The sequence below is a fragment of the Oryctolagus cuniculus genome, chromosome 7 (genome assembly GCF_964237555.1).
Source record: "Oryctolagus cuniculus chromosome 7, mOryCun1.1, whole genome shotgun sequence".
Classification (NCBI taxonomy): Eukaryota; Metazoa; Chordata; class Mammalia; order Lagomorpha; family Leporidae; genus Oryctolagus; species Oryctolagus cuniculus.
This window is the reverse complement of record NC_091438.1, coordinates 121,309,727-121,323,705: the sequence shown is the minus strand read 5'-3', so window position 1 is coordinate 121,323,705 and position 13,979 is coordinate 121,309,727. Positions and strand designations below refer to the sequence as shown.

At 40.9% G+C, this 13,979-nt stretch overlaps 1 protein-coding gene across 12 annotated transcripts in view; it reads left to right on the top strand.

The window, feature by feature from the left end:
- The first annotated feature begins 572 nt into the window (after window positions 1–572).
- Window positions 573–13,979, top strand: part of OSBPL9 (oxysterol binding protein like 9) — a 181,739-nt gene continuing 168,332 nt past the window's right edge. For 3 of the 12 annotated variants that reach the window (XM_002715101.5, XM_008265261.4, XM_008265257.4), the window contains exon 1: window positions 619–774. In XM_002715101.5, coding sequence (XP_002715147.1) covers window positions 664–774 — 111 coding nt within the window. In that variant the 5' untranslated portion in view covers window positions 619–663. Of the gene's footprint in view, window positions 775–13,979 lie in introns of all 12 variants that reach the window. The other 9 variants (XM_070078515.1, XM_008265259.4, XM_070078517.1 and 6 more) reach the window with 6 other exon arrangements.

Sequence of the window (13,979 nt, the reverse complement as noted above, 5' to 3'; positions counted from 1 at the left end):
AACAAGACTGGGAACAGGAGAGGGAAGAAGAGGAGTGGGAGTGTGGGTGGGAGGGCGGGTACGGTGGGAAGAATTACTATGCTCCTAAAGCTGTATTTATGAAATGCATGAAGATAAATTAAAAAAAAAACCAACCAACCAACAGCAACAACACGAAAGTTAATTTATTCAGGTTTTCCCAGTTTAGGCATTTAAAATAGCAGCCTTAACTCTCTCTCTCTTTCATTGCTTAATTTTTCTCCATAGCACATGCCATTTTTTAGTATATAACTTACTATGCCTTGCCTGTTACCCATCAAGAAGGCTCCGCTCTACCCCAAAGCCTAGAAGAGTGCTTAGCATACAATATTTGTTAAACGACTGAATTCGTGGGATTAATGCACAAATGAATATCAGATGTGAAGTCTTTTCAGCATTGCTTATAAAATTATTTATGTGTCTGCATTTTCGTATCCCTGGCATATTGTCCTACACACAATAGGCACCAAAAGGCAGGGGTTCGAAGGCGATCGCAGGGGGCGTGGCTCGAGGAATCCACACGGAGAGGCCGCTGCAGACTCCGCCCCTGTCCCGCCCCAGCCCGTGGAGGCCCCGCCCCCCGCATGCTGAAAGCCATATAGGCGAGTGACGTCAGGCCGTTTGTTGTCATTGGCGGCTCCCAAGATGGCGTCCATCGTGGAAGGGCCGCTGAGCAAATGGACTAACGTGATGAAGGGCTGGCAGTACCGTTGGTTCGTACTGGACTACAACGCTGGACTGCTTTCCTACTACACGGTGAGTCCTCGGGTGAAGCTCCGAGCGCCTCCGGCGCGCGCTCCCTGGATGGAGGCGGGGGCCGGGGTCTCGGATAGCCGGGCTGAGGTGGCTGGGCTGGGGGTGCCGCCGAACGGGAGGGTCCCTCGTCGGGGAGGGCTTTGCGTCCCAGACAGCCAATGAGGGTGAAGGAGATGCGGGCACAACCAGTCAGCAGGCACTGGCTGTCTGATTTATGGGGTGGGGGGGTGAGCCGCGTTATTTTGGGGGGTCAGGTGTTAGGCTGTGGTGGGGTCCGGCGCAGTTGTGAATAGAAGGGGCGGTCGTGGTCGTGGCTGAAAGGTTCCGGTCGTGCGGGCTGTTCTGTGTCCTCGCGTTGTCATGGACTTTACACTGTCCCCTCAGGCTCTGTGAACGGCCGCACCCCTTAGCTTCCCTCCCGGGAGTGAAGAGCTCCTGTTTCCTCAGAGCAGTGGCCAGACGAGACTGGCCAGGTCTAAAGGTCATGCCCGACCCACACCAAGGGATCCGAAATCCTTCCTCTCTGTCCAGGTTGAGTGTCTCCTGCAAGGGACACACCCCTGTACCGGGGGAGGCAAGCGTAACCGACTGCCTAACTTTTGAGAGCCGAGCATGTCCTACACCCGAGTCTCTTGTTAGCCCAGGGAGAGAAAAGGGGCGGTGCGGTGGCCCCTGAAAGTTACATTCTGGGGTGGTCTGGCTTCAGGCTTCATGTCGTTAACACGGGTCAGTGGCCATGGGCAAGTGGCTGAATGACTGCGAATCTTGTCTGACTATCCCCTCTGCCCCCGCTGCATTAGAAATGGAATGTGGGTGGAATTAGAGAGAAATGACTTCCAAAGGTACTTCTTTGAATGGTGTGTAGTTAATAATAGTCAATGAGAGGGAGAAAGCCACTTAAAAGAACAAAATAGAATGTCTTGAGAGCTTTAGGAGATAATAGAAGGCAAAGGAAAAACGTGATTATGGAAGAAGGGTTAATGTTGATGAAATGAGAACACATACTTATTCGCTCATTTAAAAAATATTGAGCTCCTGCCATGTGCGTTTCCATGCCAGCAGGAATCAACAGGAATGAAGATACTCACTGTTCTCTGTTCTTGAGTTTTTATTCCATTCTAGTGATCTCTTCCTTTTACTCTCAGTAACTCTGCAAGGTCGGTGTTCATTATCCCTATTTAATATTCCCATTTCACAGTTTCGGAGTCTGAGGCTGCAGGCTTTTAAATAATTTGCTCAAAATCACATAGCAGGAGTAAATAGTGGAATCAGGACGCTGAATTCTTGGCTTTCTTTTTCCACTAAACTTCACTTCCACTAGGCAGAGGAGGAAAGTGCAAGCTCTGAATTACAAAAGGCAAAGCTTGCAAAAGGAACAGTATTAATTTTGCTGTCCTTCAACCATCCACTTCCTTTCTCTACATAATTTTTAAAGGGAAAAAGTCCAAACATTAGTGAATCTTTTTTTTTTTTTTTGGACAGGCAGAGTGGACAGTGAGAGAGAGAGACAGAGAGAAAGGTCTTCCTTTGCCGTTGGTTCACCCTCCAATGGCCCCCGCGGCCGGCACGCTGCGGCTGGCGCACTGCGCTGATCCGATGGCAGGAGCCAGGTGCTTCTCCTGGTCTCCCATGGGGTGCAGGGCCCAAGCACTTGGGCCATCCTTGACTGCACTCCCTGGCCACAGCAGAGAGCTGGCCTGGAAGAGGGGCAACCGGGACAGAATCTGGCACTCTGACCGGGACTAGAACTTGGGGTGCCGGCGCCGCAAGGCGGAGGAGTAGCCTAGTGAGCCGCGGCGCTGGCCTAACATTAATGAATCTTAAACACATTGTTCAAGATTATCTTTAGGTAGGCATGAAAGAGACAACTGAACATTATGTTCCAAAAAGCCTGGCATTATGAAATCCCATGATTCAGAGAAATGAAGAGTAATAATGGGTTTCAGATGATGTGATAATCAGAAAATCCTATGGAATCTATTCAAGGTAGAGTAATCTCAGTGAGTGGCACCATGGAATTAAGTGACTCTGCAAATGCAAAATTTGTGTGGGTCTCAATCGAGGGTCACTAGAGGCCCTAATCTGGGGTTCTTGGGAGCTTCTGGCCCAGACAGAATTTTCCTTTTTCCTGTTCTTACTTTAGTGTATCCTTTTTCTGCCTCCTTACGCTTTTAGTTTTTGAATACTTGGACAAATATCTCCTGCCTTACTGGCTACATACAGATTTTTAATACCCTTCTTTTTTTTCTTCTTTAATACTTAAACTCCTTTCTGATCTTCAGCATTATGATTTGGAGATCACTAATGGCTGTTTAGAAGTCCCCCACCCCCACCCCTCCGCCGATACTTTCGTGTTAAACTGTTTTCTTGCAGAGAAACAACAGAGAAATTCTATACTGTTTTGTGAAAATAAAGTGATACCCAATCCCAAATTATAGGAAGTTTAGTAAATGGGGGTGGGGGTGGGGAGGCTGGGTATCCACTTCAAGGGAAAATAGAAGACACATTGAATGCTGGTAATGAACTCTGTATACTTGAACATCTTTAGTACATCAGGATTCTGAAGGATTGGAGAATATATATTGATGATTTGAATGTGGCTGATAGCTTGGAACTACATATATGAAGAATTAGTTGTACAGTCGCTTAAGCAGGGCAGTAAATAGCAAGTCATTTTATTCTTTGTGTCTAAAATGATGTGGGCTAAAGGCTGGCTCTGTGATTATAGGTCTTTTTGAGGGTAGCCATGAAAATCCAGATTGGCCTTGCTTTAGAGTTGGCCTATACTGAGAATTGATGTTGAGATAATCTCAAAATTGGATTAGGCTTGCTGGGATTACTGTAAACTGAATAGATTCACCCAAGCTTCACCTCAGCTTGGATCTTCACCAAACTTGACCTCTGGGAATAGAATGATTGTTGTACTGTATTCTTTTGTTTCATAATTTTCTTTTATTTTCATAATCTATGAATCTTTAGTTTTTGAAAAAGAGTTTCTGATGACCACTTTGAGGAAAGTAGATTAGGCTCAATCGCTTAATTATTAGAAATGTAATATACTGTAATTCACTTAGCAAGCATTTATTAGGGCCTACTTTGTAATAGGCATTACATTGTTTATGCTAGGAGTACAACCCTGAAAGAGAGCATATTCCTCCATGTAGAAACTTGTGATGCAGCAGGGAAGACACTGAAACTTAATATTTTAAAAATATCACAAATCCCACAATAGAAATAAGAATAGAGTGCTGTGGGAACACTACCTGGAAAATGGCAGAAAGATATTTGAGCTGAGGCTTACAGGGTAAAGGTAGAAGAGAAGAAGGGCATTTCAGGCCATGTGAAAGGACATGCACTAATTACCTGTGTGTCAGGGGTACTGAGAGTTTCTGAGCAGCTCTAGTATAAAGGTGTATGTGGGAGATAATAGGAGATTGAGTCCAGAAGATATTTGGAGTCATAAATCAGGCCTGGGGATAGATTTTTTTTTTTAAAAGATTCATTTATTTATCTGAAAGACAGAGAGGGGGAGAGGCAGAGAGACAGAGAGATCCATTGATCTTCCATCTGCTGGTTCACTCCCCAAATGGCCATAATGGCCAGGGCTGGGCCAGGCCAAAGCCAGGAACTTTATCTGGGTCTCCCATTTGAGTGCCAGGACCCAAGCTCTTGGGCCATCTTTTGCCACTCTCCTAGGTACATTAGCAGGTAGCAGGATTAGAAGTGGAGCAGTTGAGAATTGAACTGGCATCCATATGGGATGCTGGCACTGCAGACTTTGGCTTAACCCACTGTGCCACAGTGCCAGCCCCCTGGGGATAAAGATCTATTGGATTACTGCACAGAATTTCTTAGTTGACTTTTTAAAAATTAGATGAGATGTCTAGGAAGGGCTAAGGCTATAAATTTGGGAACATTATGTGAGCAACCAACAGTGCATGTGAAACATGATCATCAAGGAAGATGAGGAAGGATGGAAAAATAGGGATGTATAGATACAGACGAGGTTAGAAGATTAGAAGGGGTTAGTGGAGTTTGTGCCCTTTGTTAATTTATCCACTTTTTAAAAGATTTATTTATTTATTTGGATGAGTTACAGAGAAAGAGGGAGAGACTGAGAGAGAATTAAAGAGAAAGAGAGAGAGAGATATCTTCCATCTGCTGGTTAACTCCTAAATGGCCAGGGCTGAAGCCAGGAGTTTCATCTAGGTTTCCCACATGGGTGCAGGGGTCCAAACACTTGGGCCATCTTTTACTGCTTTTCCCGGGCCATTAGCAGGGAGCTGATTTGGAAGAGGAGCACCTGGTATATGAACCAGTGCCCATATGGGATGCCGGCATTGCAGGCACTGGCTTTACTGCTTCTCCCCAATGCCAGCCCCTAGCCAGTATTTATTGAGTGCCTACCATGTGCAAGGCATTTAGCTAGGAATTGAAGTTAAAATGGCAAATAAGATGAAAGTCATCCATGCTGTCCTGATACCTAGCATCTGCTGAGGGGGTGGGGTATAGCAAGTAGGAGCTGTGATGGGGAAAGCACTGGGTTTTTAGGAGGGTAGGGGCTCATGGGTGATTTACGGGACACAGTCTTGGAGGATTAGGAAAGGTTTTCTACAAGAAACAGATTTGCTGTGTGACCTGAGTGGGTATAGAGTAGCATGGGAGCAGAGGGGCAGGTGCTTGAGACAAAGGGAAAAGGTATTTTTTGTTTATTTGTTTTGTTTTCAGGAAACAGGAGTAAGCAGCTTATCAGTCCTGGAGCTTTAGACTGTGAAAGAGGTGGTAGTGAAAGATGAGCTGGAGAACTGAGCAGGGAGCAGAAAATGAAAGGCTTTTTGGCAAACCTTGATAAGAAAGAATTTGAACTTTATATCCCTAAGGGCAGTGACGAGCTGTTTCAGGATTGTTGGCATTTTTTATCATGGAGATGTTTATAAAAGTAAAGAGGGTAGAAAAATGAATTCCTCTAATTCAGCTTGTATAACTATCAACATATGGCCAGTCTTATTTTATTATACTCTCATTTTCATTTTTTTCTCCTCCACTGGATTATCTTAAAGTAGGTACTGTATTACTATAGTTCATTTGTGCATATTTCATACGTATCACTAAAAGCTAAGAGCCCTTTCTTTAAAAGATGTTATCAAAATACCATTATTACAGCTAAATATTAATAATAATTTAATAATACCAAATACCCAGGCTATTCCGTTTCTTTGATTTTCTCAAACATTTCTTGCCATTTGGTTTGTCAGTATTCCAGACAAGATCTACAGATAAAATTTTTGAGTCCCTATTAATCTATAGATCTCCCATTCTGTCCCTCTTTGTTTTTTTGTTTGAAAACCAGGTCATTTACTCTGTAGAATTTTCTACATTCTGAATTTTGTTAGAGACATTCTTTTGGTATGTCTTTTTGGCATGTTTAAACATGGGAATGGAAAGCAAGGTTTATGTTAAAAATGAGGGTATAGTTGGGATTTAAGGAGTGCACTAAAGATTTAGAACAATGGCTTGGGAGCTAGCTAGAAGTTAAAAGGTAAACAGATTGTATGAGGAACTAGTTGAAATTACAAAATATGATTTGTTTAGTCATCACCAGTAAGTTTGTAACCTTCCTTCTTGATTTGAATTGTTGTTTCTTTTTTTTTTAATGACATTTTGAAGAGAAGATTAGTGAATTAGTTACCTGGGCCATTCAAGAGGGAGATACCATATGTTCTTTGCTGTTACACAGTGACTGGAAGAGACTCATAATGACTTTGCATTTTAAAACCACTGCTAGTCAAAACACATTTAGATGTTATTTGGCAGTGCTTAGCAATATCTAGAAGAAAAAAAAACTTACTCTCTAATTTTTAGATTTTAGGTTTTTAAAGAGCTTGTGTATTTTTTTTCTTGTACCTATGTAAAAGAGATATCTCAGATTCTCCCACCATTCTTATCAAATATTTAAATGTTAATTTATACTTTCCCAAGTAAACTATTCTTAATTGTATCAGATGTGATTTTCATTAAGCTTGTGTTTGGGTATCTCTTATTTGAAGTGCTTGGACTAGAAGTGTTTCAGATTTTGGATTTTTTCAGATTTTGTAGTATGTACATTATGTAATGAAGCATTTTGGAGATGGGACTCAAGTCTAAGTACAAAATTTATTTTTATTCATATATATTATATATACATAGCCTGAGCATAGTTTATACAATATTTCTTTCTTTTTTTTTTTAGAGATTTATTTATTTGAGAGAGAGAGAGAGAGAAAGATAGAGAGAGAGAATCTTCCATCAGCTGGTTTACTCCCCAAATGGCTGCAACAGCCAGGGCTGGGCCAGGCCAAAGCCAGGTGCCAGGAGCTTCTTCCAGGCCTCCCTCAAGGATGCAGGGGCCCAAGAACTTGGACTATACTGCTTTCCCAGGCCATTAGCAGAGAGCTGGATCAGAAGTGGAGCAGCAGGGACTAGAACTAGCACCCAGATGGGATGCTGGCACTGTAGGCAGAGGCTTAACTTTCTATGCCACAGCGCTGGTCCTTACAATATTTGTAATGCACCTGTATTTTTACCACAACCCATCTCATGAGGTCAGGTGTAGAATTTTCTTTTCTTCTGGTGTCATACTGGCACTGAAAAATTTTCAGTTTGGGAATATTTCAGATTTCAGAATTTTGGATTAGGAATGCTAAACTTGTAGTTCAAGTCTAATAAAGTAGACTTTAAGTTGTAAAAGGAACAAAGAAAATGTGTATTTAACTTTAAAGGCCTTGAAAAGAAAACAAAGAAGCTCTCCTAAGATGGTAAGTGGTATTGGGGGAGGAAGTGCGTAGAAATTTACTATCTTTTTGCTTTACTTGCATACTCTAGTCAGTGTTAATTTTTCCCTTTTCAAAACTCTTGAGCCTTTCTCATAATATTCTTTTGGGCATTTAATCATTTTATATCTGTTATAATTATAACTAACCATATCTGTAGTACATTCTTTATCTGTACTGCAAGTTTGTAAACCCCTTGATGGCTGTGTGTTCTGAACATTGGAATCTTCAAGCCCTACAGTGTAGCACTTTATTCTGTAGGGAGTGGTACGTCCAGGGTCCTTCAAAGTAGGGTTAGTGGTGAGATGCAGAAGCGTGATTGGAATTTTTGTTCACACAACCTTGTAAGTTTTGCAGAATATACTAATAGCAAAGTTTGTTTTTGTGGTTTCTGTAAAACCTGATTAAGTCTATATTATCAGTAGTGGCTTTTGTTTAACCATCCAGAGTCAGATAGAACTGTGTGGATTGGACCAGCTTTGTGGGGTAGTGGGTTAAGCCACTGCCTGCTATGCCGATGCTGGCAGCCTATATGGGTGCTGATTCCTGTCCCAGCTGCTCCACTTCCAATCCAGCTCTCTGCAAATGTACCTAGGAAAACAGCAGGAGATGGCCCAAGTACTTGGGCCCTTGCTACCAATATGGGAGACCCCAGCTTTTGCAGCTGTTTGAGAAGTGAGCCAGTAGATGGAAGATCTCTCATTCTTGCACTCACTTTTTGTAATTCTGCCTTCCAAATAAATAAATAAATAAATCTTAAAACAAAACTGTATAGGGTCTTATCTTCTGTGTTATACCAGATAGGCAGGCAGTTGTTGCTTCTCTTGCAAGCAGTTTTGTTGATGGTAATAATTTGCAGAAAGATAGAAAGTAGAATTGTCCTTATATAAGCCACTCCCTTGTGAAGCAGTTGTGATGGTGTTAGATTTTCAAAGTTAGATAATTCCAACCAAAGCACAAGGGATTTCAATTAAGGATTGAATTCATTTTACTGTTTATATAGAAGAACAAATATCTGGCCTAATTGTTTTTCTTCTCACTTATTTTATTGTAAAGGATTATCTTCTTAGACTACTTTGGACTTTCTTTTAAAAAGGAAATTTACTTATTTTGCAGACATTAAGTTTACATGGTAGGTGGAATCATACAAATGGAATCATGCAAGGAAAGTGTTTTGAGGTATTCATATTTTTTTCCTATTCACATGAAAATGTTGATTGTTATTATTTATTTCTGTTTCCTAGAATTTTGTTCATGTTAAGCCGCTGTGCCAAGATTGTCCACTTCTCTGATTTCTTGTATTTTAGCAGCCTTATTGTGGTGCCCCTGGGTGAATGTTTATTTTGTTGCTCTGGTAGTTATCTCTAAACTCTCTCAACTCTCCTCTTTTCCATCTCACTAGTAAGAGCTTTTCACTAGTAAGAGCTTTCCAACATTGACAGAGGCAGTCCATTTGGTAAGAATGCTCTCAATTCTTATATCCCCACATATTTTATTATACTTACTCTCCTCTTTGTTTTGCCTGTAACCTTTCTCATCACAGTGGAAGAGGTCATCCTGTGCTTTGGATTCTGTTTACTCATATATTTTTCAAGGAACTCAGTCTATAGATTTTTTTTTTTTTTGCTTTATCTCCTCTCTCATCTCTCATGTGCTTTCAACTTCTTCTCCACTATGGACTTTTGTTTAACAATATTGTAATTATGCACTGGGCGTTACAGTGCAACAGTTAAGATGCTGCTCATTCAGATCATGTGCATCCTCTGTTGGACCATCTGGAGTGCTCGGGTTCAAGTCTTGGTTTTAGATCCAGTTTCTTGCTAATGTAGGTCCTGGGAGACTGCAGGTGATGGCTCAGGGGGTGGGTCTCTGCCACCCACGTGGGAGACTCAAATGGAGTTCCTGGCTCCCTGGCTTTGGCTATGCCCTGTTGTTGCAGGAATTTGGGGAGTGAACCAACAATGGAAGATCTTTCTTTCTCTGTCGCTTTACCTTTCAAATAAAATAAGTAAATAAGAAAACTTTTTGAACAAAGCTCTATTTTTAAAAAATGTATTATTATTAAGTAATACAATAAGCATCTTAGTTGTAATAATTTATTCAGAATTTCTTAGGTTGCCTGTTGCTTTCCATTCATATATATAATCTTTTACGTGTCGTATGAACATCTTTTAATTCCACTTTCTGTGAACTTTTGGTAGTATTCTTGTATCTAGGAGTGGATTTGCTAAGTCATATGTTACCTTTTTGATTAACAATTTTTAAATCTTTTTAAAATATCTTGTCTTTTTTTTTTTTTTTTTTTCATTTTATTTCAATGGTGGGGGGGCAGAGAGACAGATGGTGATCCTGTGCTTTACTCCCTGAAGGCCTACATCAGCTGGGGTTGGGCCAGGCCAAAGCCAGAAGCCCAAAACTCACTCTGGGTTTTTCATGTGGGTGGCAGGAACCCCAAATACTTTAACCATAATCTGCTGCCTACCAGTGTGCATTGGCTGGATTGGAAGCAGAGTAGCTGGGACTTTACCCAGGCACTACCATATGGGATGCTGGCATTCCAAGCAATGACTTAACTGCGGTGACAAACACCTGCCCCAATTTAACATTTTGAGGAAAAGCTACACTGTCTTCCAAAGTGGTTGTACTGTTTTACATTTCCAACAGCAGTATAGGGTTTCTAGTTTCTTTGTATCCATGCCAACATTTGTTATTATCTGTCATTTTGATTATAGCCATCCTGGTGGGAAGTGATATCTTTTTGTGATTTTAACCACATGGTTATTGATGTTAAATATTATTTTGTGTGCTTACTGGCCATTTGCATATTGGCATATATCTTTCTTTGGAGAAATGTTCATTCGTAGCCATTGACCAATTTTAAATTGTTGAGTTATAAAAGGTATCTTCTAGATGCAAGTCCTATATTAGATGCATGATTTGCAAGCATTTTCTCCCCTTCTGTGGGTTGTCTTTTCTTGGTGGTTTTCTTTGAACCACAAAACTATTTAATTTTAGAGTGGGCATTGATTAAGACAGACACTGCTAGGGATGGCTGTATCCCAAATAAGAGTGCCTGAGTTTGAGTCTTGGCTTTGCTTCCAATTCTGGCATCCTCCTAATGCATACTCTGGGAGGCAGCAAGTGATGGCTTAAGAGGTTGAGTTTTTGCTATGCAGATTAAATTCCCTGCTCCCGGCTTTGGGCTGGCCCCAAAGTCTTTAAGCTATGGTGTACATTTGGGAAGTTAACTAGCAGATGGGATATCTCTGTCTTGTCTCTCTGTTTTTCAATTATATAAAATCAATAAATAAAATTTAAAAATAGATTTAATTTTGATGCTGTCCAATTTATTATTTTGTTGCTTGTGCTTTTGGTGTCATGTCTAAGAAATCATTGCTTAATCAAAAGTCACAAAATTTTATACCCATGCTTTATTCTGTAGTTATAGTTGTAGTGCTAATGTTCAGGTCTTTGATTCTTTTTTTTTACTATGTGATGTAAGGATCCAACTTTATTATTTTGTATGTGGATTATCCAGTTATCTAATACCATTTGTTGAGAAGACATTCTTTCTCCATTGAATTGTCTTGGCATCCTAGTCCATTTTGTTGTTGTTGTTGTTGCTATAACAAAATAGCTGAGGCTGGGTAAATTATAAAGAAACAAAGTTTATTTAGCTCACAGTTCCAGAACTCAGAGTGCATGATACTGGCATCTGTGAAGCTTCTGCTGAGGGCCTCATGGTGGTTGGTATCATATGGCATGAGCATGGGTAACAGTGGCAAATGGCACCTGTGGAAGAGACTGAACATGTGGGGTGGCTTCACTTTATAACAACCCGTATTTTATTGTAACCAACCTACATCTCAACACAGGCATTAATTCCTTCCCAGGTTGGTGCTCCCAAAACCTAATTACCTCCCACTTAAAAGTCTTTCACCTCTCATGTTCTTACATTGGGGATCAAGCTTCCAGCACTGAACCTTTGGGGGAAAAAGCCATATCCCAAACCACAGCAGTATCCTTGTTGAAAAATCTATTGACCATAATGTGATGGTTTATTTTTGGACTCTTAAATCAGTTTTATTTGTATGTCTATCTTTATGCCAGTACTATACTGTCTCAATTAGTGAAATTACTATCACTTTGTAGTACATTTTGAAATCAGGAAATATGAATGCTTCAACTTGTTCTCTTTAAAGATTGTTTTAGTATTCTGGGTTCTTTGAATTTCTATGAGTTTTTAAAAAAATCTTTAATTTATTTGAAAGACAGGGAAGAAAGGAAGGAAAGAGAGAAAGAGAGACAGAAAGAAAGTGAGTGGGGAAAGGAAGAGAGAGAGCAAGTTTCCTTACACAGATTTACTCCCCAAATGCCTATAACAGCCAGGGCTAGGCCATGTCAAAGCCAGAAATCCAGAACTCAATCTACTTCTTCCATATGGGTGGCAGAGACCCAGATACTTGAGCCATCACCTGCTGTATCCTACTATGTGCATCAGCAGGCCACTAGAATTATGAGCAGAGCCAGGACTTGAACCCAGACCCAGACACTGTAATACATGATTTGCATGTCCAAAGCAACATCTTAACTGCTGTGCCAAATGCCTGCCATCTCATGTAAATTTTACCTGCTGACTTTTTTTTCTTTTAAAGATTTATTTATTTATTTGAAAGGCAGATTTACAGAGAGGGGGAGGCAGAGAGAGAAAGAGAAAGAGAGAGAGAGAGAGAGTCTTCCATTAAATCAACACGATCATATCCCTCCTAACTGAAAAATATCTCTCTAATTCTGTCTCTGAAAACACCATCCTAACCCCTTGTCCTCAAAATAGATTAGCCTATTAAGAGAGTTTTTTTTAGCTTGTCTGTTTCTGTTTCTGTATTGTGCATTTACTTTACAGAAGTCTTTTTTACGTCCACAATTCACTAAATATCCTAGCAAAGGTCTCAGTGGTAGCTTTGTTGCTAAACCTACTGAATGCCTTTTAATTCTTCGAGCTGTTTCTGTAGCATTAGGTGACATGGATTCTTTCTTCTAAAGCTTTAAAATAGTAGTTTTACTGTTCTTAAAGAGATGATGACCAATTTTTTTTTTTTTTTGAGATTTTATTTATTTATTTATGAGGTAGAGTTACAGACAGAGAGAAGGAGAGACAGAGAGAAAAGTCTTCCATTCGTGGTTCACTCCCCAAATGGCCACAATAGCCAGAGCTGCGCTGATCGAAGCCAGGAGCCAGGAGCTTCTTCCAGGTCTCTCATGCAGATGCAGGGGCCCAAGGACTTGGGCTATTTTCCACTGCTTTCCCAGACTGTAGCAGAGAGTTGGATCGGAATTGGAGTAGCCAGGACTTGAATGGGATGTCGGCACTGCAGGCAGTGGCTTTACCTGCTATGCCACAGCGCTGGCCCCCTAACCTACTCTGAATTAAAAACAAAAAGCATAGTGGTTGCAGCACTGCAGGTTTAGGTGCTGCTTGGGACACCTGCATCCCATGTTAGAGTGTCAGTTTGGGTCCCAGCACTACTACTACTACTACTACTACTTTTTGTTTTAAGATTTATTTATTTATTTAAAAGGCAGAGTTACAGAGAGGCAGAGGCAGAGAGAGAGGTCTTCCATCCGTTGGTTCTCTCCCTAAATGGCTGCAATGGCTGGAGTAGGGCCTATCCGAAGCCAGAAGCCAGGAGCTTCTTCTAGATCTCCCATGTGGGTACAGGGGTCCAAGGACTTGGGCCATCTTCTACTGCTTTCCCAGGAGTATTAGCAGAGAGCTGAATCAGGTGCAACTGCCAGGACTTGAACTGGCACCCAGTGGAATGCCAGCGTGCATTGTTTTTACCCACTGGGCTACAGCACTATCCCAAGTCCTAGCACTTCTGTTTCTGATCCAACTAGCTGCCAATGTACTTTGGAAAGCAGCAGATGATAACCCAAGTACCTGGACCCCTGCCACTACTTGGAGACTTCTGTCTCTTCTTGTCTCTCTGTCTCTCTAACTTTTAAAGAAACAACTCTTTTTTTATATTATAATTTTTTTTAACTTTTATTTAATAAATATAAATTTCCAAAGTACAGCTTTTGGATTACAGTGACTCTTCCCCCCCCCCCCCCCATAACTTCCCTCCTACCCACAACCCTCCCGTCTCCCTTTCCCTCTCCCATTCCATTCACATCAAGATTCATTTTCAATTATCTTTATATACAGAAGATCAATTTAGTATATATTAAGTAAAAATTTCAACAGTTTTCACTCACATAGAAACACAAAGTGTAAAGTACTGTTTGATTACTAGTTATAGCATTAATTCACATTGGACAACACATTAAGAACAGAGATCCTACATGGGGAGTAAATGCACAGTGACTCCTTTTGTTGACTTAACAAATTGACAC